We start from the raw sequence: 27,774 nt of genomic DNA, 5'->3' as shown, positions 1-27,774 counted from the left end.
GCTGCAGTGAGCCATGACCACACCACTGCGGTCCAGCCTGGGCAATAGAGCAAGACCCTGTCTCTACAAACAAATTTTTAAAAATTAGCTGGAGTGGTGGTGCGTACCTGTAGTCCCAGCTACTCAGGAGGCTGAGGCAGGAGGATCACTTGAGCCCAGGAAGTTGAGGCTGCAATGAACCAAGATCATGCTACTGCCCTCCCAGCCTGGGCAACAGAGCAAGATTCCATCTCAAAAGAAAGAAAGATAAATCAAGATGGATAGAGGGAGGGAGAGGGAGAGACATGGAGAAGGAAAGAAGAGATGGGGGAGACGGCAAGAAAAGGAGACAGAAGAAAGCTCATGCAGTCCTTGCCAAAGGGTGCCTACTCTGGGCTCACACTGCACCCATACTGAGGGCCGGCAGAATTGGACTCTGTCTTTTACTCCTGCCCACACCCTGTGCACTCCCACGTAAGACACTGTCACACACACACACGCTCTCCATGTGCTTATTACAGATCACAGTTCACTCTAACCTTCCCCACTCACACCCACGTACACACACGGATATCTTCCCTCTCTCCTACACTCTCCCAGTCTCTCACACTCACTCTTGCATACTCCCCAGCAGAGATCCCTGACATCATTTACTTGCTAATGTCTACTCAAGAAAGGAAGGGAGGCCAGGTGCGGGGGGCTCATGCCTGTAATCCCAGCATTTTGGGAGGCTGAGGCAAATGGATCGCCTGAGGTCAGGAGTTCAAGACCATCCTGGCCAATATGATGAAACTCCGTCTCTAGTAAAAATACAAAAATTAGCCAGGCCTGGTGGTGTACGACTGTAGTACCATCTACTTGGGAGACAGAGGCAGAAGAATTGCTTGAATTTGGGAGGTTCAAGCCATGGGAGGTGGAGGCTGCAGTGAGCCGAGATCATGCCACCGCACTCCAGCCTGAGCAACAGAGCAAGACTACCTCGAGAAAAAAAAAAGAAAGAAAGAGACTTCCCAAGGTCATGTATCAGGGCAGGGAAGAGCTGGGGGCCCAGCTGGCTGCTCCCCTGCTGAGCTGGGAGACCACCTAGGTCTGACTTCTCCCGTCTTCCCAGCCTAAGCCAGGCCCTGGGGTCATGGAGGCTGGGGAGGCACCGAGGAACACGCCTGGCATGTGCTGACAGGGGATTTTATGCTCCGGCCCAGCTGGCTGGGAGGAGCCTGCTGGGCAGAGGCCGGAGCTGGGGGCTCTGGAGGGCACCTGGGGGAGGTTGCACTGTGAGGATGAGCTCAAGTTGGGTCGGAGAGCAGGGCCGACTCTGCCAGTGCCTGCATCAGCCTCATTGCTGTCCTGGGCTCCTGGCCTGCTGGACTCTGGGCTGCTGGTCCTTCTTGAGAGGCCGTGAGTAGTGAGACAAGGAGCAGGGGTGAGGGGTGGCAGGAGAGAAGATAGAGACTGAGAGAGAGAGAGAGAGAAAGAGAGGACGAGACGAAGACAAAAGGAGAGAGAATGCCTTAGACAAGGAGAGAAAGATGGAAAGATAAAGAGACAGGCTGGGGGCAGTGGCTCATGCCTGTAATCTCAACACTTGGGGAGGCCAAGGCGGGAGGATGGCTTGAGGGAAAGAGTCTGAGAACAACCTGGCCAACATAGTGAGACCTTATCTCTAAAAAAAAAAAAGAAAAAAAATTATTTTAAAGGGACAGAGAAAGAGACTCAGAGATTGAGACTGAGAGCAAGACAGAGATAGAGAGACACTGACAGGAGGAGAGGAAAACAGAAAGGCAGGAGAGTAATGGAAAGAGAGATAAAAAGAGAAGCAGATGGCAGAGACACAGAGAGAGGGACCCAGAGAGAGCCAGACAGACGCAGGTGGCTGGCTGCGGGCACTGCGGGGGTAACAGTGGGGGTACCTGTGATGGCCCTGGGGACGATGCTCAAGGCTCCTCTCCTGCTCCTGGGGCTGCTGACTGAAGGTGAGTGGGATCCCAGCCTTGTACCCATCGCCAAGTGGCCCCCATTTCCCACTTACCTTCCCTAGACAAACCCTCTGCCCTTTCCTTGCACCCTGCTGTGTCCCCAGGCCTGGCGCAGTTGGCGATTCCTGCCTCCGTCCCCCGGGGCTTCTGGGCCCTGCCTGAAAACCTGACCGTGGTGGAGGGGGCCTCGGTGGAGCTACGGTGTGGGGTCAGCACCCCTGGCAGTGCGGTGCAATGGGCCAAAGATGGGCTGCTCCTGGGCCCCGACCCCAGGATCCCAGGCTTCCCAAGGTACCGCCTGGAAGGGGACCCTGCTAGAGGTAAGGGATCAGAGCCTGAGACCCTCAGCCACCAGCCGAAGCTGCAACCCTGACCTCCGGCTCCCCCTGCAGGTGAATTCCACCTGCACATCGAGGCCTGTGACCTCAGCGATGACGCGGAGTATGAGTGCCAGGTCGGCCGCTCCGAGATGGGGCCAGAGCTCGTGTCTCCCAGAGTGATCCTCTCCATCCTGGGTATGGGTGACAGACCCCCAGGACCCACGAGTCTGGGCTTCAAGCCCTCCCTTACCCCAGGACCCAGGAGTCCAAGCCCCCAGCCTCTCCTCTCCCAGACCCTCGGTACCGAGCTCCAATCTTCAAATCCTTCTCAGTGCTGGAAGCTTACCCCAGACCCTTCTCACCAGTTCCTCCCAAGCTGCTCTACCTGACCCCGGAGGCAGGCACCATGGTCACCTGGGTAGCTGGGCAAGAGTACGTGGTCAGCTGTTTGTCTGGGGACGCGAAGCCAGCACCTGACATCACCATTCTCCTGAGTGAGTGAGGGTGAACTGGGGGGCAGGGGGCAGCATGAAGCCTCTGGAGTGGGAAGAGTGTGTGTTCCTGACCAGTGCCCTCCTAAGGGCCCCAGAAAAGATGTCACCCCTGGGACGGGGACCCAGGAGAAGGTGTGGGGAGATGCCGAGGCCAGTGTGGAACCCGGTGGATGGGAGGGCACATTGAGGAGGCGGCATCCAGCCCAAGGCTGAGGACCAGATAGAGATATGGACAGTAGCGCTGGTGCAGACATGAGAAGCTGAGGGATGGGGTGCATGGTACAACCCAACAAGGAGTTGAGAGGAGTGGGGAGGCCCAGGACCCAGCACTGAAGATTGCAGCCTTCAGGCAGTCCAGAAAGTCGGGAGGGGATGCAGCTGTGCCCCAGGCCCTTTTCCTCTAGAACCAGGAGGGAGGGGGCATCACATCCACCCTGAGGACTTCCAGGCCATGCTCCCCAGAATCTATCTTGCAGGGAGCCCAGAACCCCTCTAGCCCTCTTGTTGCCCCGAGGTGGACGGACAATATCCGACATCTCTGCAAACATGAACGAGGGCTCCCAGCAGAAGCTCTTCACTGTGGAGGCCACAGCCAGGTGTGGAAACTGAAAAACCCCCCCAACCATGACCCCTAATTTTCCCCATGGGAACCACAGACCCCAGGGATGCAAGCATGGAGCCTGGGCTAGGTATGAACATCTGCGACCCAATGCTTCTTCATGGAGAACTCTCAATGCTGACTCTCAAAGCTTCTTCGCGGGGAACAGGGGCGGTGGCTCATGCCTATAATCCCAACACTTTGGGAGGCTAAGGTGGGTGGATCACCTGAGGTCAGGAGTTCAAGATCAACTGGGTCAACATGGTGAAACCCTGTTTTCACTAAAAATACAAAAATTAGCCTGGCGTGGTGGCACATGCTTATACTCCCAGCTCGTCGGGGGGCTGAGGCAGGAGAATCGTTTGAACCCAAGAAGTGGAAGTTGCAGTGAGCTGAGATCGCACCACTGCACTCCAGCCTGGGCGACAGAGCCAAATTATGTCTCAAAAGACAAACAAATAAACAAAAAAACTTCATGGGAACCTCAGTTCCAGAGTCCCAGGCACTGAAGTTTTGATCAGATGTGGGTCTCTCTAGGCTCCAGTTCTCACTGCTCACTCCCAGAACCTCTCCCATGGAACCCCGGATCCCAGAGGAGATTGGCATGGGGACTTAGACCAGGTGTGGGGACCAGAGGTGGCATCCCCACCTCTTCTCCCTGACTCCCCAAATTTTGGATGATGACTCTGACTCCAGAACCGTGAATTCTCATCCCAGGGTGACACCGCAGAGCTCGGATAATGGGCAGTTGCTGGTCTGTGAGGCATCGAGCCCAGCACTGGAGGCCCCCATCAAGGCCTCATTCACCGTGAATGTTCTGTGTAAGTGGAGAACTGGGCCAACTAGGGCGCTGAGGATGGGGAGCAGGCATTGGGGGGTATAGGGGAATCACAGGGATTATGGAAATTCAGGCACTCAGAGAAACATGGGGGTTCAAAAGCAGGTTGTGGGGCCTGGAAAGAGTGGATGGGCTACTCCAGGCCCATTGAGTGACTGATATCCCCCAGTCCCTCCAGGACCCCCTGTCATCGAGTGGCCAGGCTTGGATGAGGGGCACGTGCGGGCAGGACAGAGCTTGGAGCTGCCATGCGTGGCCCAAGGGGGGAATCCCTTAGCCACACTGCAGTGGCTGAAGGTGAGGGCAGACGCGGGCATGGGAACTGTGGGGAGAGCGGGGGCCGGGAGCTGGTCCTGAGCTGGCCCAGGCCTGTCCCTGTCTCCAGAATGGCCAGCCGGTGTCCACAGCGTGGGGCACAGAGCACACCCAGGCCGTGGCCCGCAGTGTGCTGGTGATGACCGTGAGGCCAGAAGACCATGGAGCGCGGCTCAGCTGCGAGGCCCATAACAGCGTGTCTGCAGGGACCCAGGAGCGCAGCATCATGCTGCAGGTCACCTGTGAGTCCTGGTGCCAGCTGCCCACCTGTCGGTCTGTGCCTCAGAGAACCATCTATGTGTGTCCCCAAATTATGCCTACTGGATGCCAAAGATCTCAGCATCTGTCTCCAGTCCTGTTGTTCTGTCTGGGCTGGTCTGTGAGAAATTCAGCCCAGCTTAGTGTCTTCCCTCACTGTCCCTGCAGTTCCCCCTAGTGCCATTACTATCCTGGGATCTGCATCCCAGGTTGAGAACAAGAACGTGACACTCTCCTGTGTCAGCAAGTCCAGTCGCCCACGGGTCCTGCTACGATGGTGGCTGGGCTGGCGGCAGCTGCTGCCCATGGAGGAGACGATCATGGATGTGAGGCTGGGGCCAGGCTCCTGGGTCTGAGCATGGGGGGTGCTGAAGGCATGACTCGTGGATTGGGAAGGGGATGGGTCCAGCAGCCTGGGGGCTTTCTCCTTGAGGACCATGGGTCCAACAGAGGGGGAGGTAGAGATGGTTCATGTGTCCCTGCTGGGGACTGGGATGGACTCAGGCCTCTAGCACGATGGATGGGGGTGCTGCAGTCCCTACATCTGAAGCTCACTCCCTGCCAGGGACTGCATGGTGGTTACATCTCCATGTCCAACCTGACATTCCTGGCGCGGCGGGAGGACAACGGTCTGACCCTCACATGTGAGGCCTTCAGTGAAGCCTTCACCAAGGAGACCTTCAAGAAGTCGCTCACCCTGAACATAAAATGTGAGTGTCTGCCCTTGCCCAACAATGCCCCCAAGCCTCAGGACCCAGCCCAGAGAAAAAGTCACTCTTCCTGCCTCTCCTCTCAGATCCCGCCCAGAAACTGTGGATTGAGGGTGCCCCAGAGGGGCAGAAGCTCCGGGCTGGGACCCGGGTGAGGCTGGTGTGTTTGGCCATCGGGGGCAACCCAGAGCCCTCCCTCACATGGTACAAGGTTGGTGCCGCGCCAGGGCTATGGGGGTGGCCAGGAATGTGGGGGAAGGACCAGGCCCCCTTCTCTCCTTCAGAATCTTGGGCAATCTTGGAAAAAGATTAAATTTCTTGAAAAGTACTAGAGATTCTGAGGTTTGGCAGGGAATCAGGAAAGACACAAATGCCATGAGAATTAAATGGAATCCTAGGAAAATTCTGGGGAAACAGTGAGAATTCCAGGATAAAAACTGGAATTCTGAATCAAGATTAGGTATTCTAGAGAAAAGGTAATTTCGTTAAAATTACGGAAAATTATAGTGAAAAATCTCAGAATTCAGGTGAAATGTCAGGAATTTTAGGGAAAGACTTGAATCCCAGAAAAAAAGAAAAAGAAAAAGAAAATTTGGAGAAAAGCTAGTAATTCCACAGACTATCAAAAATTCATTAGTATTAAAATGGAATTCTTGGGATTCGGAGGTAAGAAAATGAAATTTCATTAAAATGAAAGAGAAGCCTAATTCTAGGAAAATCCTGGGAAGTTAGGGAGCTAGTTGAAAATTTTGGGGGGAAGACTAGGAATTATAGAAATGACCATGGAATTTCATTTTAATAGGATAAAATTCTGGGGAAGTGCTGAGAATCTGGGCAATATAAAGGAATCTGTTAAAAGACTGGGATTATAAGATATAATATCGGGAAAGATTCAGAATCTATGGAAAGTTTAATTTGTGCAGCAGCAACAATTAAAAAAAAAAGAAAATCTATGGAAAGACACTGGAATTAAGGAAAATTTCAAAGGAAATCTTTGGGGACAGTGGGAATTTTAAGAAAAGGAACTGAGGCATTTTGGGAAAGGCCTGGGAATTTCAAGGGAGTTTCCTGCACGTGGTGTTGGGTAAACAGAGCAGAAATAGATTTTGAGGAGTGCGCTGAGGGCCTGCAGGTGGCTGCAGAGGCGGAGCGGGGGTTGGGTGTGGTACAGAAGGCAGATTCAGATCCCCAAAACTGCGGTGCACAGGGACCCGGGGAAGCGGGAGAGACTCCAGGGCGGGGGTCACTCAGTTCCACTCCCCACTGCTTTGCCCTAGGGGGGTGGCGCTGATGGGGGTGTTTTTCCTTATCACCAAAAGGCTTTGTCTGGGCTGGCGGCACCAACCCAGTGGGCAGGGTGTGGGAGTTGGGGGTTGGTGGAAGCGGCAGGGCTGCCTGCAGCCCCCAGTCACTCCCGGCCCATAGGACTCGCGCACCGTGACTGAGTCGCGGCTGCCTCAGGAGCCGCGGCGCATGCAGCTCGGCAACGTGGAGAAATCTGGGAGCACCTTCTCCCGAGAGCTGGTGCTGGTCACAGGGCCGTCGGACAACCAGGCCAAGTTCACGTGCAAGGCTGGTCAGCTCAGCGCGTCCACGCAGCTGGCTGTGCAGTGTGAGGGCGCGCACGGCTGAGGCCCGGGGGCGGACTCGGCGGGGGCAGGACGGGGTGGGGGACAGAGCCAGGTGGGGCAGGGACCCAGCGAACCCTGGACTCGAGGGGTGCGGGCGGGGGCGGGGTGGGGGACCCGAGACTGGACGGAGCCTGGAGTGCAGGCGGGATGGATGCAGACCAGGCCGCCCCTAACCTCTGAGTCTCGCTCCTCCAACCCCCTCTCCCAGTTCCCCCAACTAACGTGACGATCCTGGCCAACGCATCCGCACTGCGCCCGGGGGACGCCTTAAACTTGACATGCATCAGCGTTAGCAGCAACCCGCCGGTCAACTTGTCCTGGGACAAGGAAGGCGAGAGGTGGGAGTGCGAGGGACCCCGCCCATCTCTGGCCTCGCCCCCTCCACGCGTGTCCCGCCCCCGCCTAGCCCCTCTCCAGCCTCTGGCTCTGCTCGCAGCCCTGGCCTCACCCCGGGTCCACAGGCTGGAGGGCTTGGCCGCCCTGCCCCGGAGAGCCCCGTTCAGAGGCTCCGCCGCGGCCAGGAGCGTCCTTCTGCAAGTGTCATCCCGCGATCATGGCCAACGCGTGACCTGCCGCGCCCACAGCGCCGAGCTCCGCGAAACCGTGAGCTCCTTCTATCGCCTCAACGTGCTGTGTATGTGCCCTGGCCTGAAAGGTCCTCTTGATGCCTTCCTGACCCTAACCTACTCCTTGCGTCTCCCTCCCCACCCCCTTTTTTTTTTTTGACGGAGTCTGGCTCTGTCACCCAGGCTGGAGTGCAGTGGTGCGATCTCAGCTCACTGCAAGCTCCGCCTCCCATGGTTCACGCCATTCTCCTGCCTCAGCCTCCCGAGTAGCTGGGACTACAGTCGCCTGCCACCATGCCCGGCTAATTTTATTTTTGTAGTTTTGGTAGAGACGGGGTTTCACCGTGTTAGCCAAGATGGTCTCCATCTCCTAACCTGGTGATCCGCCCGCCTTGGCCTCCCAAAGTGCTGGGATTACAGGCCTGAGCCACCGTGCCCGGCTCCCTCCCTCCCTCCCTCCGTCCCTCCCTCCCTCCCTCCCTCCCTCCCTCCCTTCCTTCCTTCCTTCCTTCCTTCCTCTCTCTTTCTCTCTCTCTCTCTTTCTTTTTTTGATGGAGTCTCCCTCTGTCGCTTGGGCTGCAATGCAGTGGTGCAATCATAGCTCACTGCAGCCTCCAACTTCTGAGCTCAAGTGATCCTACCTCAGCCTCCTGAGTAGCTGAAACTACAGGTGTGCACTTCCACTTTTGGCTAGTTTATTTTAATTTTTTTGTAGCGACAGGGCCTCACTATGTTGCCCAGGCTGGTCTCGAACCCCTGGGCTCAAGCAATCCTCCTGCCTTGGCCTCCCAAAGTGCTGGGATTACAGGCGCGTCCCACTACACTAGGCTGCTTTTTTGTACTTTTAGTTTTAAATAGAGATGGTATCTCTCTATATTGCTCAGGCTGATCTTGAACACCTTGACTCAAGTGATCCTCCTGCCTTGGTCTCCCAAAGTTCTCAGAGTATAGGCATGAGCCACTGAGACTGGCCTGGGTCTTTGCTTTGACACTATCACTCTATCATTAACCCCATCCTGAAACTTGAAACTCCCTACCTTCATCCTGACCAGTGGTCCTGGGCCAACTCCTATCCTGTCCACTCCCATATTGCCTTTGTCCTCTCTCCTAACCCTGATCCCTATCATGACCCCTCTTTCCATCCTTCAACCTGATGCTGGCTTCTACTCTTTGCCTAAACTGTATTCTAATTTCTATCCCGAACTTTACCCCTGAATTCAGTTCTGAACTTGTTACCTTGTCCACAACCTTAAACCCTGTCGTGATCCCCCAACTTTAACCCTTGAACCTGTGCCTGATCTCCAATTTGTCCTTGACCCTGACCTTGACAACAATCTTGACTCCCTGCGGCGCCTCCTCTGAAGACCGTCCAGAGTTCCTGGGGGAGCAGGTGCTGGTGGTGACCGCGGTGGAGCAGGGCGAGGCGTTGCTGCCCGTGTCCGTGTCCGCTAACCCCGCCCCCGAGGCCTTCAACTGGACCTTCCGCGGCTATCGCCTCAGCCCAGGTGAGGGAAGTGGGCATGGAGAAGGGTCCCGGAAATGGGAGGGCCTGCCAGGTCCTTTATTCTGGCCTTCCCCAGCGGGCGGCCCCCGGCATCGCATCCTGTCCAGTGGGGCTCTGCATCTGTGGAATGTGACCCGCGCGGACGACGGCCTCTATCAGCTGCACTGCCAGAACTCTGAGGGCACCGCGGAAGCGCTGCTGCGGTTGGACGTGCACTGTGAGTCCCGCCCACCATGGAAACCACACCCATCCAAGGAACTTTGCCCAGTGTGGAGTCTCCTTATTGTGGGAGCTCCGCCCACTCGGGGATAGCCACCCATCCTGGAACCCTCCCGCTCTGGCTCTGGAAGTCCCCGCCACGGTGTAACCACGCCCACTGCGGAACCCCTTCCACTAGAGAGACCCAGTGTGAAATCTCTGCCCAGAGAGGGGGCCCACCTAGACACGGAAGCTGCTCCCGTCAGGAATGGGAGCCCGTTGTAGAAGGCCCCCCTCCCCCGCACAATTCTGGAAGCCCACCCAACCCACTCTAATTATCACAGAGGCATAGTGGAGGGTGGAGACAACTCACCAACCTTGAGAACTCTCCTCCAACTGTTTCGTATTAAGGACAGATTGTGTTCATATCTCTAACTCTCCTGGAACCCCTAAGACATCCCTCCCACCTGGGGCCCTCTCCCACGGAGACCTGTCTGGTCCCAAGTGCCTTCCCCAAGTCTCTGCCTTCCACCAGATGCTCCCACCATCCGTGCCCTCCAGGACCCCACTGAGGTGAATGTCGGGGGTTCTGTGGATATAGTCTGCACTGTTGATGCCAATCCCATCCTCCCAGGCATGTTCAGCTGGGAGAGACTGGTGAGGACCCAGCCTTTGGTGAATGGAGGTGGGGTCAAAGGGTTGTGGTTTCTTGACTGTGAGTTCCTTGGGAGTGGGGACCACGTACATCTGTATGATCCTGTATAACTATATACTCGTCAGGGCATGCTCCCAGAACGAATAACTGTTGGTGGCAAAATGAATGGATGGATGAATGGTAGACAGTCAGGCGAGTGGGTGGGTAGATGGATAGATGGGTGGATAGGTAGGTAAGTGGATGAACAGGTGGATGAATGAGTGAGTGGATGGAGGAACAGATGGACAAGTGAAAGGATGGATAAATGGGTGAGTGGATGGGTGAGAAGATGATTGAAGGAGAAAAATCAGTGGATAGATAGAGGGTAGATGGATGGATGGATACACCAGCAGAGGAAAGATATCTATGGAAGGATGATGGATGAATTGATGGATAGATGGGTGGAAAGATCAATGGAGAGATGAATAAATAGGTAGCTGGGTAAATGTCTGAACAGATGCATGTATTTATGGATGTGCAAGCATGAGTGAATAGTTGTGTGAATGGGTGGAGAGCTACAAAGGTGGATACATGGGTGCAGAGAAAGAAGACAAATGAGTGGAGAAATGAGTGAGTAAACCGATGAGTGGATGGAAAGATAAATGGATGAATGGATAGATAAGCAGAAGGATAAATGAATGGATGGATGGATAGATGGTTCCAAGCATAAGTGGTTGGGTGAATGGATGGGTAGGTGGTTGCCTGGATTGGTGGATGAAAAGATGGATTGGGTAAATGGATAGATGGATGACAGAAGAATTATTATTTTTTTTTTTTTTTGAGACGGAGTCTCGCTCTGTCGCCCAGGCTGGAGTGCAGTGGCCGGACCTCAGCTCACTGCAAGCTCCGCCTCCCGGGTTCACGCCATTCTCCTGCCTCAGCCTCTCGAGTAGCTGGGACTACAGGTGCCCGCCACCTCGCCCGGCTAGTTTTTTTTGTTTGTTTGTTTTTTTAGTAGAGACGGGGTTTCACCGTGTTAGTCAGGATGGTCTCGATCTCCTGACCTCGTGATCCACCCGTCTCGGCCTCCCAAAGTGCTGGGATTACAGGCTTGAGCCACCGCACCCGGCGGAAGAATTATTTTTTTTTTCTTCAATACCTCTGTGGAGAGTGATTGTGTGTAGGAGAATGAGGCTACAAAAGGGACATTTTGGGCAGTGATGGATCTGGGGCTAGACTGGGAGGCCAATTCTTGACTCGGGCCTCCAGGGAGAAGATGAGGAGGACCAGAGCCTGGATGACATGGAGAAGATATCCAAGGGACCCACGGGGCGCCTGCGGATTCACCAGGCCAAACTGGCCCAGGCTGGTGCTTACCAGTGCATCGTGGACAACGGGGTGGCGCCTCCAGCACGAGGGCTGGTCCGTCTTGTTGTCAGATGTGGGTATCACCCAAACACCTGACTTTAAAACCTGCCACTGAACCCACAGCCCTCATGTCTCCCACATAGCTCATGTTGACCTCCCATCCCCTCCCAGTTGCCCCCCAGGTGGAACACCCCACTCCCCTAACTAAGGTGGCTGCAGCTGGAGACAGCACCAGTTCTGCCACCCTCCACTGCCGTGCCCGAGGTGTCCCCAACATCGTTTTCACTTGGACCAAAAATGGGGTCCCTCTGGATCTCCAAGATCCCAGGTGAGCCCAGGCTCAGCCAGGCAGCACTCCAGCCCCAGGTCTGGACCTCCAGCCCCATTTCCCCTCCCCGAGTCCCTGCAGAGAAGGGCGCAGAGAAGGAAGATGAATGCGTGGAGGAATGAGTGAGTGAATGGATGAGTGGATGAAAAGATTAATGGATGAATGGATAGAGAGGCAGATGGTTAAATGAATGGATGTCTGTATAGATGATTCCAAGCATAAGTGGTTGGGTGAATGAAAGGGTGAGTGGTGCCCTACCTTCTCTCTAGGTACACAGAGCACACATACCACCAGGGTGGTGTCCACAGCAGCCTCCTGACCATTGCCAACGTGTCTGCAGCCCAGGATTACGCCCTCTTCACATGCACAGCCACCAACCCCCTAGGCTCGGACCAAACCAACATTGAACTCGTCAGCATCAGTATGGAGGGGCTGTGAGGGTGTTGGGGAGGGGGTGCTCCTTGGATCCATTCTCACATCCCTGATTGGCCCCGGGCTGCCCACGTTTCTGAAACCTGAGAATATGTGTATGTGTGAGGCTGGAGTTTTTGCTTGCCCTGAAAATCCTAGTGGAGACTGGATCTTCAGGGAGACCCACAACAAAGGCAAAAGAAAAAGAAAAGACAAAAAGATGGAGATAGGGTACTTATTAGCTCAAGTAACTGAAAAATGGATTTTCAGGAATTTCTGGAGCTAGGTTCAGCTGTCATCAGCAACTCTCCATTCTTTGTTGTTGTTGAAACAGAGCTTTACTCTTGTCACCCAGGCTGGAGTGCAATGGCGCAATCTTGGTTCACTGCAACCTCCGCCTCCTGGATTCAAGCGATTCTCTCACCTCAGCCTACCAAGTAGCTGAGATTACAGGCGCCCGCCACCACACCCAGCTAATTTTTGTATTTCTAGTAAAGACGGGGTTTCACCATGTTGGCCAGGCTGGTCTCTTGACTTCAGGTGATGTGCCTGCCTCAGCCTCCCAAAGTGGTGGGATTACAGGTGTGAGCCATCACACCCAGCCCTCTCCATTGTTATGTCTGCATGCCTTTGTGTTGGCTTTATTCTAAGGGCCCTCACAGTGGTCTGTTAGAATTCCCAGAGGAAACAGCATTCTTTCTTTTCCTAACAGTGGTATGAAAATACTAGGATTAGCCAGGTGTGGTGGCTCACGCCTATAATCCCAGCACTTTGGGAGTCTGAGGTGGGCAGATCACAAGGTCAGGAGTTTCAGACCAGCCTGACCAGTATGGTGAAACCCCGTCTCTACTAAAAAAAAAAAAAAAAAAAAATAGCTGGGCGTGGTGGCGTGCACTTGTAATCCCAGTTACTCGGGAGGCTGAGGTAGGAGAATTGTTGAACCTAGGAGGTGGAGGTTACAGTGAGCTGAGATTGGGCCACTGCACTCCAGCCTGGGTGACAGAGCAAGACTCCATCTCAAAGAAGAAAAGAAACCTAACCAAGCCAGGCGTGGTGGCTCATGCCTGTAATACCAGCACTTTGGGAGGCCAAGGCGGATGGATCACCTGAGGTCAGGAGTTCAAGACAAGCCTGGCCAACATGGTGAAACCTCGTCTTTACTAAAAATACAAAAAATTAGCTGGGCATGGTGGCGGGCACCTGTAATCCAGCTACTTGGGAGACTGAGGCAGGAGAATTGCTTGAACCCAGGAGGCAGAGTTTGCAGTGAGCCAAGATTGCACCACTACACTCCAGCCTGGCCAATAAGAGTAAAACTCTATCTAAAAAAAAAGACAGAAAGAAAAAAGAAAGAAACCTAATCTTTATTTTCCACAGAAGCAACCATTTGGTCTTGAATTTTTTTTGCTGTTTCTTTTGGTTTTGTTTTCACTCACTTCTTCTTAAAATTATTTTTAATTGTAATGTTTAATTTGAGACAGGGTCTTGCTATGTTGCCCAGGCTGGTCTTGAACTTCTGGGCTCAAGCAATCCTCCAGCCTTGGTCTCACAAAGTACTGGGATTTTAGGAACAGTTTGGTGTTTGCCAGAGGAGTGTTCACAGTGACCTTATAGAACATGACTATACCGTGAACAATGAGAAGCGATTGTATATTTAAAATCATTCCCAGGGAAAACTTGGACAGAATCTTCTGGGATTCTTTTGTGTCCTCTGTCTGCTTTCCCATCTTTCTCCCCATAGGCCGCCCTGACCCTCCATCAGGATTAAAGGTTGTGAGTCTGACCCCGCACTCTGTGGAGCTGGAGTGGAAGCCTGGCTTTGATGGGGGCCTGCCACAGAGGTTCTACATCAGGTGGGTCCTTGTTGAGGCAGGAAGGAAGCGGAGGCAGCCAATGGGCTGGGGCACTTCCCTGAACTTACTATCCCCCCTGTCCTGCAGGTATGAGGCCCTGGGGACTCCAGGGTTCCACTATGTGGATGTCCTACCACCCCAGGCCACCACCTTCACACTGACTGGTCTGCAGCCTTCTACACGATACAAGGTCTGGCTGCTGGCCAGCAATGCCTTGGGAGACAGTGGACTGGCTGACAAGGGGACCCAGCTTCCCATCACTACCCCAGGTGGGAAAGAAGGCTTGGGCAGGTTGGAGTGTGCCTCAGAGGATGTGTAGGGTAGTACAGTGAAGTCAATACTATTCCCTTTTTATGATGAGTTACTGAGGCCTAGAGCTGTTAAGCAAATTGTCCAAAGTCACACAGCTAGTAAAAGATAAAGATGAGACTGAAACTCCGGCAGATGAACTTGAGACCAGCTGTTAACCACAACCCATACTGTCTGAATGTGATTAATGACCAAGGGAAATTAGAAAATAGTTTGAATTAGGCCAAGCGCGGTGGCTCAAGCCTGTAATCCCAGCACTTTGGGAGGCTGAGACGGGCGGATCACGAGGTCAGGAGATCGAGACCATCCTGGCTAACACAGTGAAACTCCGTCTCTACTAAAAAATACAAAAAACTAGCCGGGCGCGGTGGCGGGCGCCTGTAGTCCCAGCTACTCTGGAGGCTGAGGCAGGAGAATTGCGTGAACCCGGGAGGCGGAGCTTGCTGTGAGCTGAGATCCGGCCGCTGCACTCCAGCCTGGCGACAGAGCAAGACTCCGTCTCAAAAAATAAAATAAAATAAAATAAATAATTTGAATTAAATGAAAATGAAAACATATAAAAATTTGAGGTTGCAGTTAAAGCAGTACTTAGAGGGAAATTTATAGCATTAAGTGCTTATTTTATTTTATTTATTTATTTATTTTATTTTTTTGAAACAGAGTTTCACTCTTGTTGCCCAGGCTGGAGTGCAATGGTACGATCTTGGCTCACTGCAACCTTCATCTCCTGGGTTCAAGCAATTCTCTTGCCTCAGCCTTCCGAGTAACTGGGATTACAGGCATGTGCCACCATGCCTAGCTAATTTTGTATTTTTAATAGAGACGGGGTTTCACCATGTTGGTCAGGCTGGTCTCGAGCTCCTGACCTCATGATCCACCCGCCTCGGCCTCCCAAAGTGCTGGAATTATAGGCCTGAGCCACCATGCCCGGTCTTATTTTTTATTTTTGAGATGGCGTCTCGCTCTGTCACCCAGGCAGGAGTGCAGTGGCACGATCTTGGCTCACTACAACCTCCGCCTCCCTGGCTCAAGCAATTCTCCTGCCTTAGCCTCCTAAGTAGCTGGTATTACAGGCATGTGCCACCATGCCTGGCTAATTTTTTGTATTTTTAGTAGAGACAGGGTTTCACCATGTTGGCCAGGCCGGTCTCGAACTCCTGACCTCAATTAATCCACCCGCCTTGGCCTCCCAACGTGTTGGGATTACAGGTGTGAGCCACCACGCCTGGCCTAGTTTTTGTTTTGTTTTTTTCTTGAGAATAACCTCGAATGCATATTCTAAGTTTTCATCTTAAGAAAGCGTGGCTCACGCCTGTAATCCCAGCACTTTGGGAGGCCAAGGCGGGTGGATCACTTAAGGTTGGGAGTTCGAGACCAGCCTGACCAACAAGGAAAAACTCTGTCTCTACTGAAAATACAAAATTAGCCGGGCGTGGTGGCACGTACCTGTAATTCCAGTTACTTGGGAGGCTGAGGCAAAAGAATCGCTTGAACCTGGGAGGCGGAGGTTGCAGTGAGCGGAGATCATGCCATTGCACTCCAGCCTGGGCAACAAGAGCAAAACTCCATCTCAGAAAAAAGAAAAAAGAAAGAAAGAAAGAAACTAATGAAAGAACAAATTAAACCCAAAGTAAAAAGAAGAAAATAATAATGGTAAGAGCAGAAATGAATGAATTAGAAAACAGAAAAACAATTGAGACAATCAATGAAACCAGAAGCTGGTTATTTGAAAAAAATTAGTAACATTTATAAAGCTGATTAAGACAAAAAAAGAGAGATGATACAAGTTACCAATAACAGGAATGGAAGAAGGGATGTTACCACAGACTCCACAGACATTAAGAGGATAATTAGGGAATATTATGAATGATTTTATTCCAATAAATTCAGCAAGTCGGATGAGAAGGACAAATTCCTTGAATATGATGAATATGTTACAATTCTGATAGGTACAGTATTGTAATGGTTAATCCTTACAGAGCCTGGTTCAGAGAAGCTTGGGTTCAAATCCCCTCTCTACTACCTCCTAGTTGTGTGACCGTAGGCAAGTGTCTCAGTTTCTAAAAATATATAATATATAGCACAGATCTTCGTGGCTCAGTTTCTTTTTCTTTCTTTCTTTTGTTTTTTTTCCCTTTCTTTTCTTTTCTTTTTTTTTTTTTTTTTTTTTTTGTGAGACGGAATCTTGCTCTGTCACTCAGGCTGGAGTACAGTGGCATGATCTCCATTCACCGCAACCTCTGCCTCCCAGGTTCAAGCAATTCTCCTGCCTTAGCCTTCCAAGTAGCTGGGATTACAGGTGCATGCCACCACACCTGGCTAATTTTTGTATTTTTGGTAGAGATGGGGTTTCACCATGTTGGCCAGGCTGGTCTCAAACTCCTTACCTCAGGTGATCCACCTGCCTCAGTCTCCCAAAGTGCTGGGATTACAGGCGTGAGCCACCACTCCCAGCTGCAAGCTTCTTCTTTCTGTTTTCCTCTTCCTGACAGAGCAGGCTTTTTCTCGATGTAAGGAAGGACACTTTCTCATTTCTACAATCTTCTCTGCTCTTTCCCCCACCCCATTCCTGTCTTCCCTTTGAGCACTAAAACATAAAGTATGACACTTGCCTCCTTTGCTTTAGAACTTATACTTCTATTAAGGGATCGAGAGCCCAAAGTCTTTTTTGGTTAACTCAACAAATTGATAATTCAGGTGAAAAGGATCTTGCACACCGAAAGTGCTCATCAACAATTAATTTTTGGGCCAGGCATGGTGGTACATGCCTATAGTCCCAGCTAGTCAGGAGTCTGAGGCAGGAGGATAGCTTGAGCCCAGGAGGTCGAGGCTGCAGTGAGCTATAATCATGCCATTGCACTCCAGTCTGGGCCACAGAGTGAGACTCTGTCTCTTTAAAAAATAAAATAAAATAAAAAATAAAAAAATTGGCCAGGCACGGCGGCTCATGCCTGTAATCCCAGCACTCTGGAAGGCCGAGGTGGGTGAATCACAAGGTCAGGAGTTCGAGACCAGCCTGGCCAACATGGTGAAACCCCATTTCTACTAAAAAAGTTAGCCGGGTGTGGTGGCGGGCGCCTGTAGTCCCAGCTACTTGGGAGGCTGAGGCAGGAGAATTGCTTGAACCTGCACAATGGAGGTTGCAGTGAACCGAGATTGCGCCACTGCACTCTAGCCTGGGTGACAGAGCAAGACTCTGTCTAGGGAAAATAAAAATTATCTGGGCGCAGTGGCTCAGGCCTGTAATCCCAGCACTTTGGGAGGCTGAGGCAGGCGGATGGAGTCTTGCTCTGTCAACCAGGTTGGAGTACAGTGGTACAATCTCAGCTCACCGACTTAGTGTTAAGTTGAAATCTTGATATCCACTCCCCAGGTCTGGACCAGCCTTCCGGAGAACCTGAAGACCAGCTGCCCACAGAGCCGCCTGCAGGCAAGTCCTCTGTCCCCGATCCCTCCCGTCTCCCCAAAGGATGGGACCTCCTTGTCTTTGACCCTACCTGCTCTGCTTGTAGTCACAGCTGCTTAACAATTTAGTTCTGGCCGAGCTCAGTGGCTCAAGCCTTTGGGAGGTCAAGGCATGTGGTCACTTGAGCCCAGGAGTTGAGACCAGCCTGGGCAACATGGTGAGACTCCATCTTTGCAAAAATAAAAAATAGCTGGCTGTGGTGGCATGTGCCTGTAGTCCCGACTACTCAGAAGGCTGAGGTGGGAGGATTATGTAAGCCCAGGAATTGGAGGATGCAGTGAGCTACGACTGAGCCACTGCACTCCAGTCTTGGGAACGGAGGGAGACCCTATCTCAAAAAAAAAAAAAAAAAAAAAAAGACTTAGTTCTCTCCCTGCAGACTTGCAGACGCCTTAGAGCTTCCTCTTTTTTCTTTCTTTCTTTCTTTTTTTTTTTTGAGACATAGTCTCGTTCTGTTGCCCAGGCTGTAGTGCAGTGGCAAAATCTTGGCTCACTGAAACCTCCACCTCCCAGATTCAAGCGATTCTTTTGCCACAGCCTCCCGAGTTGCTGGGATTACAGGCACCTGCCATCACACCTGGTTAATTGTTGTACTTTTTTAGTAGGGACGGGGTTTTGCCATGTTGACTAGGCTGGTCTCAAACTCCTGATCTCAAGTGATCTGCCTGTCTCAGCTTCCCACAGTGCTGGGATTATAGGATTACATGCATGGGCCACGGCACCCAGCTTTTTTTTTTTTTTTGAGACCAAGTCTTGCTCTGTCACCCAGGCTGGAGTGCAGTGGTGCGATCTCGGCTCACTGCAACCTCCACCTCCCAGTTTCTTCTCTTGCTTCAGCCTCCTGAGTAGCTGGGACTACAGGCGTGTGCCACCACAGCCAGCTAATTTTTTGTGTTTTTAGTATAAATGGGGTTTCACCGTGTTAGCCAGATGGTCTCTATCTCCTGACCTCGTGATTCGCCCACCTCAGCCTCCCAAAGTGCTGGGATTACAGAGGTGAGCCACTGCATCTGGCCACTTCTTTTTCTTTGATCTTTCTCTTGCCTGGAGTGATAAATTTTTCTCTCTTCCAAATTTAGTTTAATTCTGAAAAAATTGGCTCACTCCATGTCCTGTAAGAAGCCTGCATCAGTTAGCATTTGCTGTATAACAAACCACCCCAAACATGGGTGCTTATAGCAACATTCTTTCTCATGATTCTAAGAGTCTGGCAGAACGGTGCTGGTCTGGGCTGGCTTAAGTAATCTCTGCAGTCAGGGGCAGCTCCACTGGACTGGGTGGTCTAGGGTTGCCCCCTTCCCACACGTCTGATGGTCATCTGGCCTCTTGGTTGGAACAATGGAGATAACTGGGCACGTGTCTCTTCTTGACTTTTTCACATGAAGGTGGTCACAGGGGTCAAAAGCAGCAAGAGAGTACATTCCAATTTACTAGCTGATTCTGTCACAGTTGCTATTGTCTCATTGGACAAAGCAAGTCACATGGCTCAACACAGAGTCAGTGTGGAAAGGCCCTGCACTCAAGGATGTGACTACCAGGAGAGGATTGCAACCGTTTGGCAAACAATCCCCTTCAGAGCCTGAGAAAAAGGTTGCAAGTGACAGAAATACAGCTGTTTTGTCAACACATAAAAGAATGGCTTGGCTGGGCACAGTGGCTCATGCCTATAATCCTGACACTTCAGGAGGCTGAGGCAGGTAGATCACTTGAACCCAGGCATTGGAGACAAACCTGGGCAACATGGTAAAACCCCATCTCTATAAAACAAAAACAAAAAAATTAGCCAGGCGTGGTGGTGCACACCTGTAGTCCCAGCTACTCAGGAGGCTGATGCGGGAGGATTTCTTGAGCCCAGGAGGTTGAGGCTTCAATGAGCCGAGATCACGTCACTGCACTCCAGCCTGGGCAACAGAGTGAGACCCTGTCTCAAGGGAAAAAAAAAGGCTTGGTACATGAAATAAAAACTTCCAAGTGTGGCCACTTTCAGGTGCTCAAAAATCTCACCAGCGATCTGTTTCTCGCCCTCTCTCAACTTTGCCTTCATCTGTGGTGGCTTCTTTCTGAGTTTCTTCAATCAGAGGGGCAGAGAAGCCCTCCCCAACCTCTGTCTTCTTGATAGCTAGTAGAATTGTCCTAAATGTTTTGTTAAAAACACATGTTGGGTCAAATGCCTGTGTCTAAACAATCACTGTGGAGAGAGGAATGGAGACTCTTACTGTTCAGGCCAGGCCATGTGCCCACTATGGAGTCCTCCCTGAGCCCAAGACTAAGAGTGGGGAGTGGCTGTTCTCTCCAGGGGAAAAAAGTGCTGTTAGTAGAAGATAGGGGAGATGGCCACCTAACAGATGCCTACTTAGAGGGATTCAGACTTGTCCTCAGCGATACAGCAGCCAAGTCAGCCTGATATTGACTGGGATGGAAGTTAGTGGAAAGAAGTCATTTGAGGCCAGGCACGGTGGCTCATGCCTATAATTCCAGCACTTTGGGAGGCTGAGGTGGGCAGATCACTTGAGGCCAGGAGTTCAAGACCAGTCTGTCCAACATGGCGAAACCACGTCTCTACTAAAAATAAAAAACGAAACATTAGTTGGGTGTGGTGGCATGTGCCTGTAGTCCCAGCTACTTGGGAGGCTGAGGGAGAAGAATCACTCGAACCTGGGAGGTGGAGGTTGCAGTGAGCTGAGATTGTGCCACTGCACTCCAGTCTGGGTGACAGAGTGAAACTTTTTTTTTTTTTTTTTTTTTTGAGACAGAGTCTCACTCTGTCACCCAGGCTGGAGTGCAGTGGTGTGATCTCGGCTCACTGCAACCTCTGCCTCCCTGGTTCAAGTGATTTCCCTGCCTCAGCCTCCTGAGTAGCTGGGACTACAGATGCCTGCCACCACACCCGGCTAATTTTTTGTATTTTAGTAGAGACGGGGTTTCACCATGTTGGCCAGGCTGGTTTTGAACTCCTGACCTTGTAATCCACCTGCCTCGGCCTTCCAGAGTGCTGGGATTATAGATGTGAGCCACCGTGCCCAGCTAACTCTATCTTAATTAAAAAATAAAATAAAATAAAGAAGTCCTTGAGATGGGATTTTTTTTTTTTTTCCAGAGACAGGCTCTTGCTCTGCCGCCCAGGCTGAAGTGCAGTGGTGCTATCATAGCTCACTGGAGCCTTGACTTCCCGGGCTCAAGCAATCCTCCTGCCTCAGTCTCCCGAGTAGCTGGGACTATAGACATGCACCACCATGCTGCTAAACTTTTAAATTTTTTGTAAAGAAGTGGCCTTGCTATGTTGCCTAGGCTGGTCTTGAGCTCCTAGGCTCAAGCGATCCTCCCACCTTGACCTCCCAACATGCTGGGATTACACACATGTGCCGCAGCGCCTGACCTTGAGATGGAATTCGAAAGGCAAACAGAAGTTTGCTTGAGAGGAAAGGACATTTGAGGACAAACACTTAGCTATTCCAAAGCTCTGAGGTGTGAATTTGCTTCAGTGATTCCGGAAACAGCTAGTGGTTGGTTTGGTTTGTGTGGCTGGATAGTCCAGTACCAGGGTCTAAGTTCGGTGGACATGGCTGGAGGCGTTGGAAGAGGCTGGACCACAGAAAGTCTTCAGTGCCCAGCTAAGGAGCTAAAGTTCCCTCCTGAGTCCGGAGTTCAGTTCTGAGTTTGCAGAGTTCAAGCAAAGGGAGGACATTTTGTTAATGGCTTGACTTAAGAAGCCACCTGCCCTTGGATGGCAGAAGGGTTGGGCACAGAGACCCCTCCCCATCTGTTTCTCTGACCCTGGGGGAGGGACTTGGTTCAGGAGTAGGCTTTCTCGGGGAGACCCACTCCTGGCCTACAGTCTGTTGTCTGGGATTCACTGAGGGGTATCTTCCACCCCTAGGACCCTCGGGGCTGCCCCTGCTGCCTGTGCTGCTCGGTCTTGGGGGGCTTCTGCTCCTCTCCAATGCCTCCTGTGTCGGGGGGGTCCTCTGGCAGCGGAGACTCAGGCGTCTTGCTGAGGGTGAGGAGGGACCTTCCCTGCGGGGGTGGAGACCTGAGGGTGATGGGGAACTTCCTGGGACCGGGGGAGGGGCTTGTATGGGGTCACTGAGCCCTTTATTCCTGTTTCCTTCAGGCGTCTCAGGGAAGACAGAGGCAGAGTAAGTGGGGATATTTTTCTGTAAAGAAGGCTCTGAGGGAGGAGGCTTGGGGGAGATGGGTGGTGGGGGGCAGCACTCAACTGCCCTCCACACCTCCATCCTGGAAGGTCGGAGGACCGAGTCAGGAACGAATATGAGGAGAGCCAGTGGACGGGAGAGCAGGACACTCGGAGCTCCATGGTGAGTGGGGGTGGCCCTGGTGACCTCACAGTCAGGGCACCGACGGCGACTGAAACGCTGCCGTTAGCATCAGGTTGATCATTGCCCTTCCTGGGACCGTGGGGTCAGAGGATGGAAACGGCTTTGTCTGTTTTGCGTGCGGGGAACAGGTCAGCACAACAGAGGCAGAGCCGTATTACCGCTCCCTGAGGGACTTCAGCCCCCAGCTGCCCCCGACACAGGAGGAGGTGTCTTATTCCCGAGGTGAGTTAGGACCCCACTCAGAGGTACCCCCGACGCCTGGACTGGGTGCCTTGATCGTGTCTCCCTTCCACTCCAACTCCAGGTTTCACAGGTGAAGATGAGGATATGGCCTTCCCTGGGCACTTGTATGATGAGGTAGAAAGAACGTACCCCCCATCTGGAGCCTGGGGACCCCTCTACGATGAAGTGCAGATGGTGAGGAGCTTTGCATCAGCAGCCATCCTTCCTGGCTAGTGCTGGGAGCCTACCTCCTACTGCTTGTATTAGTTAGGGCCAGCTAGCTGCTGTAACAAAGAGGACTGACCATGATCCAGTGGTTTAAAGAAGACAGTCAGCTGGGCATGATGGTTCATGCCTGTAATCCCAACACTTTGGGAGGTCAAGGCAGGAAGATCGCTTGAGTGCATGAGTTTGAGACAAGCCTGGGCAATATAATGACTTGTCTCTACAAAAAATTTAAAAAATGAGCCAGGCATGGAAGTGTGCACCTATAGTCCCAGCTACTCAAGAGGCTGAGCCAGGAGGATCCCTTGAGCTCAGGAGTTGGAGGCTGCAGTGAGCCATGATGGCACCACTGCACTCCAGTCTGGGCAACAGAGCAAGACCCTGTCTGTGAAAAAAAAAGACAGCAATCTATTTCTTTTTCACAGTCAGACACAAGCGGCCCTGCTCAAGTCATCCAAGTCTACATGAATGAGGCAGTTCACTGGGGGTTCAACCAATGGGAAAAGGTGAAAGAATGTGGAGAAGGCACAACCTTGCCTTGTGGCCCAGGCCCAGAAATGGTGCACACCACTCTGCTCTCACTCCCCTGATGAGAATAGAGTCACACGGTCACCCCTGATGGCAAAGGAGGCTGTAAAATATGGTCTAGCTTGGCAGCAATGTGCCTTGCTGCAATTCTGCTGCTGTGGAAGGAAGTAGACATGAATTTTTCTAGATAATTAGCTGTATCTACTCCACTGATTAAAGGGAGAGAAAGAGAGAATTTGGGGGCCCATTCAACTGAAAAATCAAGGCATACAATTGTCATCAGGCCCAGCTGGGCCCAGAATTTTCCTCCCCAAAAATGCTATTATGGCTAGGCATGGTCACGGCTCACATCTCTAATCTCAGCAGGCTGAGGTAGGTGGATTGCTTGAGCCCAGGTGTTGGAGACCAGCCTGGGCAACATAATAAGACCCCATCTTGAAGAAAAAAAAAAAGTTAAGCCAAGCATGGTGGCTCATGCCTGTAATCCCAGCACTCTGGGAGGCTGAGGCGGGTGGATTACCTGAGGTCAAGAGTTCGAGACCAGTCTGGCTAACATGGTGAAACCCTGTTTCTACAAAACATGCAAAAATTATCCGGGTGTGGTGGCATACACTTGTAATCCCAGCTACTTAGGAGGCTGACGCAGGAGAATCACTTGAACCTGTGAGGTGGAGGTTGCAGTGAGCGGAGATCATGCCACTGCACTCCAGCCTGGGCAACAGAGCAAGACTCTGTGTCAGAAAAAAAAAAAAAAGTTTAAAAAACTAACTGGGCATAGTGGTGCATGCCTGTGGTCCCAGCTACTCAGGAGGCTGAGGTAGGAGGAACGCCTGAGCCAGGGAAGTTGAGGCTGCCGTGAGCCCTGATTGTGCCACTGCATTCCAGCCTGAGAGACCATGTTTCAAAAAAGAAAGGGAAAAAATGTTCCTAGAAAATCTAGATTTGTATCCTACGAGATTAGAAATCTTCAAAGAAAGAGAATGCCTGTTTTCCAGTGGCCCCAAATGCCCAATGCTGACACTTATTGGTCTAGTTTGGGTCACATTCTCATCACTGAACATATCCCTAAGTCAGGTGATGGAATATGCTAACAGGAGAGGCCTGGGTCAGTTCGCCATGGGATCAGGGAGTAGGGGCCAGCCCCACTCAGTTCACTGGGCTGAGAATGGGAGAGGGACAGAGAGCTCGCAGGGAAGTGAGGATGGTGGCTGTACAGGCAAAAACAACAGACCGGCACTTTGACCACCAGCCAACCCCCACCCATTGCTGCACAGTTAGGGAGATGGGACAGGACCCCTGATTTCTTGTGTGGCCTTGGCTGATGCTCTGGCACCTCTGATCCAAGGATTTCCTTCTGTCTCTGTGAACGACCTCCGATACAGGGTACTGTTATCAGATCCTAGCTCCTCACCAGCATGGTGCAAAGCGCTGTCCGTGGTGCTGGACCATATGCGCTCTCTAAAGCGCAGATGGAGGCTGCAGGCTTTTTCCGAAAAGGGCCAGATAGTAAACGCTTTGGGCTGTGAGAGACATACGGTCTTCTTCAAACTCTACACAAACTCTGCCACTGTAAAGTAAAAGCAGCCATAGAGGATGCATAAATGAATGAGTGTGGCTATGTTCCTACAAAACTTTATTTTTGGACACTGTAATTTGAACTTCATGTAATTTTTCTGTGTCACAAATGTTATCTCTTTTCATTTTTCCCCAACAATTAAAAAATGAAAAACAGGGCCAGGCACAGTGGCTCACGCCTGTAATCCCAGCACTTTGGGAGGCCGAGGCGGGCGGATCACTTGAGACCAGGAGTTTCAGACCAACCTGACCAACATGGTGAAACCCCATCTCTACTAAAAATGCAAAAAGTTAACCGGGCGTGGTGGCGGGCACCTGTAGTCCCAGCTACTTGGGAGGCTGAGGCAGGATAATTGCTTAAACCCAGGAGGCAGAAGTTGCAGTGAGCCAAGATTGTGCCACTGTACTCCAGCCTGGGCAACAGACCAAGACTCTGTCTCAAAAAAAAAAAAAAAAAAAAAAAAGAAAGAAAGAAAAGAAAAGAAAAGAAAAGAAAAAAAGAAAAATAAATAAAAACCATTCTTAGCTCTTGGGCAGTAAAAAAAAAAAAGCAGGTGGCAGGCCATATTTGGAGCATGGGCCAATCTGCTCTAAAGTCTGCTGAACTAAAATAATCATTTTCTCCCAGCCCTAGAACAAAACACATCCCCAGTTAGGGCCACCTTTCATATTTTTGGTTTGTTTGTTTGTTTTCTTTTCTTTTATTTTTCTCTTCTATTATGATTAGGGAACTGTTTTGGAAATTCATAGGACAATAGAATCATAACTTACATTCCATAGTTGCCATAGCTGATAACATGGACTTTTAAATTTTTCACTTTTTAAAATTTTTATTTATTTATTTATTTTTGAGATGGAGGCTCGCTCTGTAACCCAGGCTGGAGTGCAGTAGCACAATCTCAGCTCACTGCAACCTCCACCTCCCAGGTTCAAGCGATTCTCCTGCCTCAGCCTCCCAAGTAGCTGGGATTACAGGCATGCACCATCATGCCTGGCTAATTTTTGTATTCTTAGTAGAGACAGGGTTTTACCCATTGCCCAGGCTGGTCTCGAACTCCTGACCTCAAGTGATCCACCTGCCTTGGCCTCCCAAAATGCTAGCATTACAGGCATGAGTCACCATGCTCAGCCTAAAGGTTTTATATTTCTGACATTTACATTATTTTTCTAACATGAAATCATTGGATATCTTGGGCTTGCTTCGAAATAATCCAGTTAGTGTGGGAGGGGAATAAGATAGAAATATAGATAAATCAATTGACCAAGGGTTGCTACTGGTTTTTTCTTTTTTCTTTTTTTGAGACAGTCTCACTCTATCAACCAGGCTGGAGTACAGTGGCATGATCATGGCTCACTGTAGCTTTGACCTCCTGGGCTCAAGCGATCCTCTTACCTCAGCCTCCTGAGTATCTAGGAATATAGGCACTCACCACCACACCTAGCTAATTTTTTAAAAAATATTTTTTATAGGCTGGGTGCAATGGCTCACACTTACAATCCCAGCACTTTGGGAGGCTGAGACGGGTGGATCAATTGAACTCAGGAGTTCAAGACCAGCCTGGGCAGCAATGGAAGCCTCGTCTCTGGAAAAAAAAAAAAAAAATTCAAAAATTAGCTGGGTGTGGGGGTGCATGCCTGTAGTCCCAGCTACTTGGGAGGCTGAAGTAGGAGGATGGATTGAGCCCAGAAGGTGGAGGTTGCAGGGAGCAACCATTGCACTCCAGCCTGGGTGACAGAGCCAGACCCTGTCTAAGAAAAAAAAAATTATTTTTTGTACATACAGGATCTCACTATGTTGCCCAGGCTGGTCTTGAACTCCTGGTCTCAAGAAATCCTCCTGCTTTGGCCTATAAGTGCTGGAATTATAGGCATGAGCCACCGTGCCTGGCCTGATATTATTAAGTTAGGCAATAAGCACATGGGGTTCATCATAGGCATTCATTATAACACACTCCTTTTTTGTATATTTTGGGGGTTTAGTAAAAGCTAAAACAGTTTTTTCTGGGAAGTTAAGCAGGGGTGTGTATCCCCCAGATCTTCAGTGAAGACCTACAGGGCATCTCTCCATGGTTCTAACTCCACTTTTTGCCTGTCAGAGCCCCTGGGACCTACGCTGGCCTGAAGACGCATATCAGGATCCAAGAGGAATCTATGACCGGGTGGCGGGAGACCTGGACACTCTGGAACCTGATTCTCTGCCCTTCGAGCTGAGGGGACATCTGGTGTGAGAGCCCTCTCAACCCCCTTGTCCTGCACCTGCAGGAATTTACACTCCACTGGTCCCTCGCATTACAGCCTGGGCCGAGCTGGTTAGGTGAGCTCCATAAAACCCAAAGGGACTTGGCTTTGTCAGGAGAGGACGTGGAGGGGGTTGAGTGACAGAAGATGGTTCAGCTGGTACCAGACTAGAAACAAGGTATATCCTGGGGTTGGCTTTAGAAACTAAACTTCTCCAAAAGGATAGGGCAGATTGTAAACGGCATCTCAAAAATTAAATGCTGCCAGGTGCGGTGGCTCACGCCTATAATCTGAACACTTTGGAAGGCCGAGGCAGGTGGATCACCTGAGGTCAGGAGTTTGAGACCAGCCTGGCCAACATGGTGAAACTCCATTTCTACTAACAATATAAAAAATTAGCTAGGAATAGTGGTACATGCCTGTAGTCCTAGCTACTTGGCAGGCTGAGGCACGAGAATCGCTTGAACCCAGGAGGTGGAGGTTACAGTGAGCCAAGATCATACCACTGCACTCCAGCCTGGGTGACAGAGCGAGATTCTGTCTCAAAAAATAAAAATAAAATAAAAATAAAAAATAAAATGCTATTCTGAGGGTCCCTATGTGCTTCATGAAGTAAAGTTTACAGAAGTGGGAAAAGACATATTAAAAACTCTGTTCATTTTGTATTCCATGACATTTAAAATAGCTAATAATAAGTAGAATTTATGAACCCATGTATCCTACCTATTATTTTATTATTTCCCACAGTTATCTAACACAGGAGACATAAACTATGACACATGTAAACATAAGTTTGCTCTATAAGCATTAAAATAAACAGACAATCAAAAGAAGCTAGAGGAAAAGAATACATACTGTATGTTTTCGTTTATAGAAATTCTAAAATAGGTGAA

The 27,774-nt window shown here is 51.0% G+C and overlaps 1 protein-coding gene across 4 annotated transcripts; it reads left to right on the top strand.

The window, feature by feature from the left end:
* The first annotated feature begins 1,248 nt into the window (after positions 1–1,248).
* Positions 1,249–27,711, top strand: NPHS1 (NPHS1 adhesion molecule, nephrin). 4 transcript variants are annotated; one of them, XM_045381095.3, is made up of 29 exons: positions 1,254–1,952; positions 2,060–2,275; positions 2,348–2,470; positions 2,641–2,769; positions 3,284–3,365; positions 4,085–4,188; positions 4,375–4,502; positions 4,591–4,762; positions 4,947–5,104; positions 5,344–5,488; positions 5,575–5,699; positions 6,914–7,100; positions 7,328–7,457; positions 7,581–7,753; positions 9,050–9,190; positions 9,266–9,406; positions 9,923–10,044; positions 11,291–11,462; positions 11,561–11,717; positions 11,987–12,138; positions 13,870–13,981; positions 14,069–14,250; positions 17,664–17,720; positions 21,634–21,753; positions 21,868–21,892; positions 22,000–22,072; positions 22,222–22,315; positions 22,398–22,510; positions 26,740–27,711. In XM_045381095.3, the coding sequence occupies exons 1-29, from the start codon at positions 1,772–1,774 to the stop codon at positions 26,869–26,871; spliced, it is 3,846 nt and encodes a 1,281-aa protein (XP_045237030.2). In that variant the 5' UTR covers positions 1,254–1,771; the 3' UTR covers positions 26,872–27,711. The 4 variants fall into 4 exon arrangements, with proteins under 4 accessions (XP_073879326.1, XP_045237030.2, XP_073879324.1 ...); XM_074023225.1 differs by lacking the exons at positions 4,375–4,502; positions 21,634–21,753; positions 21,868–21,892; ... (2 more) ...; positions 22,398–22,510; positions 26,740–27,711 and having other exon boundaries at positions 1,249–1,952; positions 2,060–2,246; positions 17,664–17,839; XM_074023223.1 differs by lacking the exons at positions 1,254–1,952; positions 21,634–21,753; positions 21,868–21,892; ... (2 more) ...; positions 22,398–22,510; positions 26,740–27,711 and having other exon boundaries at positions 2,060–2,246; positions 17,664–17,839.
* The last annotated feature ends 63 nt before the right edge of the window (positions 27,712–27,774 follow it).

The sequence above is a fragment of the Macaca fascicularis genome, chromosome 19 (assembly GCF_037993035.2).
Source record: "Macaca fascicularis isolate 582-1 chromosome 19, T2T-MFA8v1.1".
In the NCBI taxonomy this organism is placed as follows: domain Eukaryota; kingdom Metazoa; phylum Chordata; class Mammalia; order Primates; family Cercopithecidae; genus Macaca; species Macaca fascicularis.
This window is presented reverse-complemented; position numbering and strand designations above follow the sequence as displayed.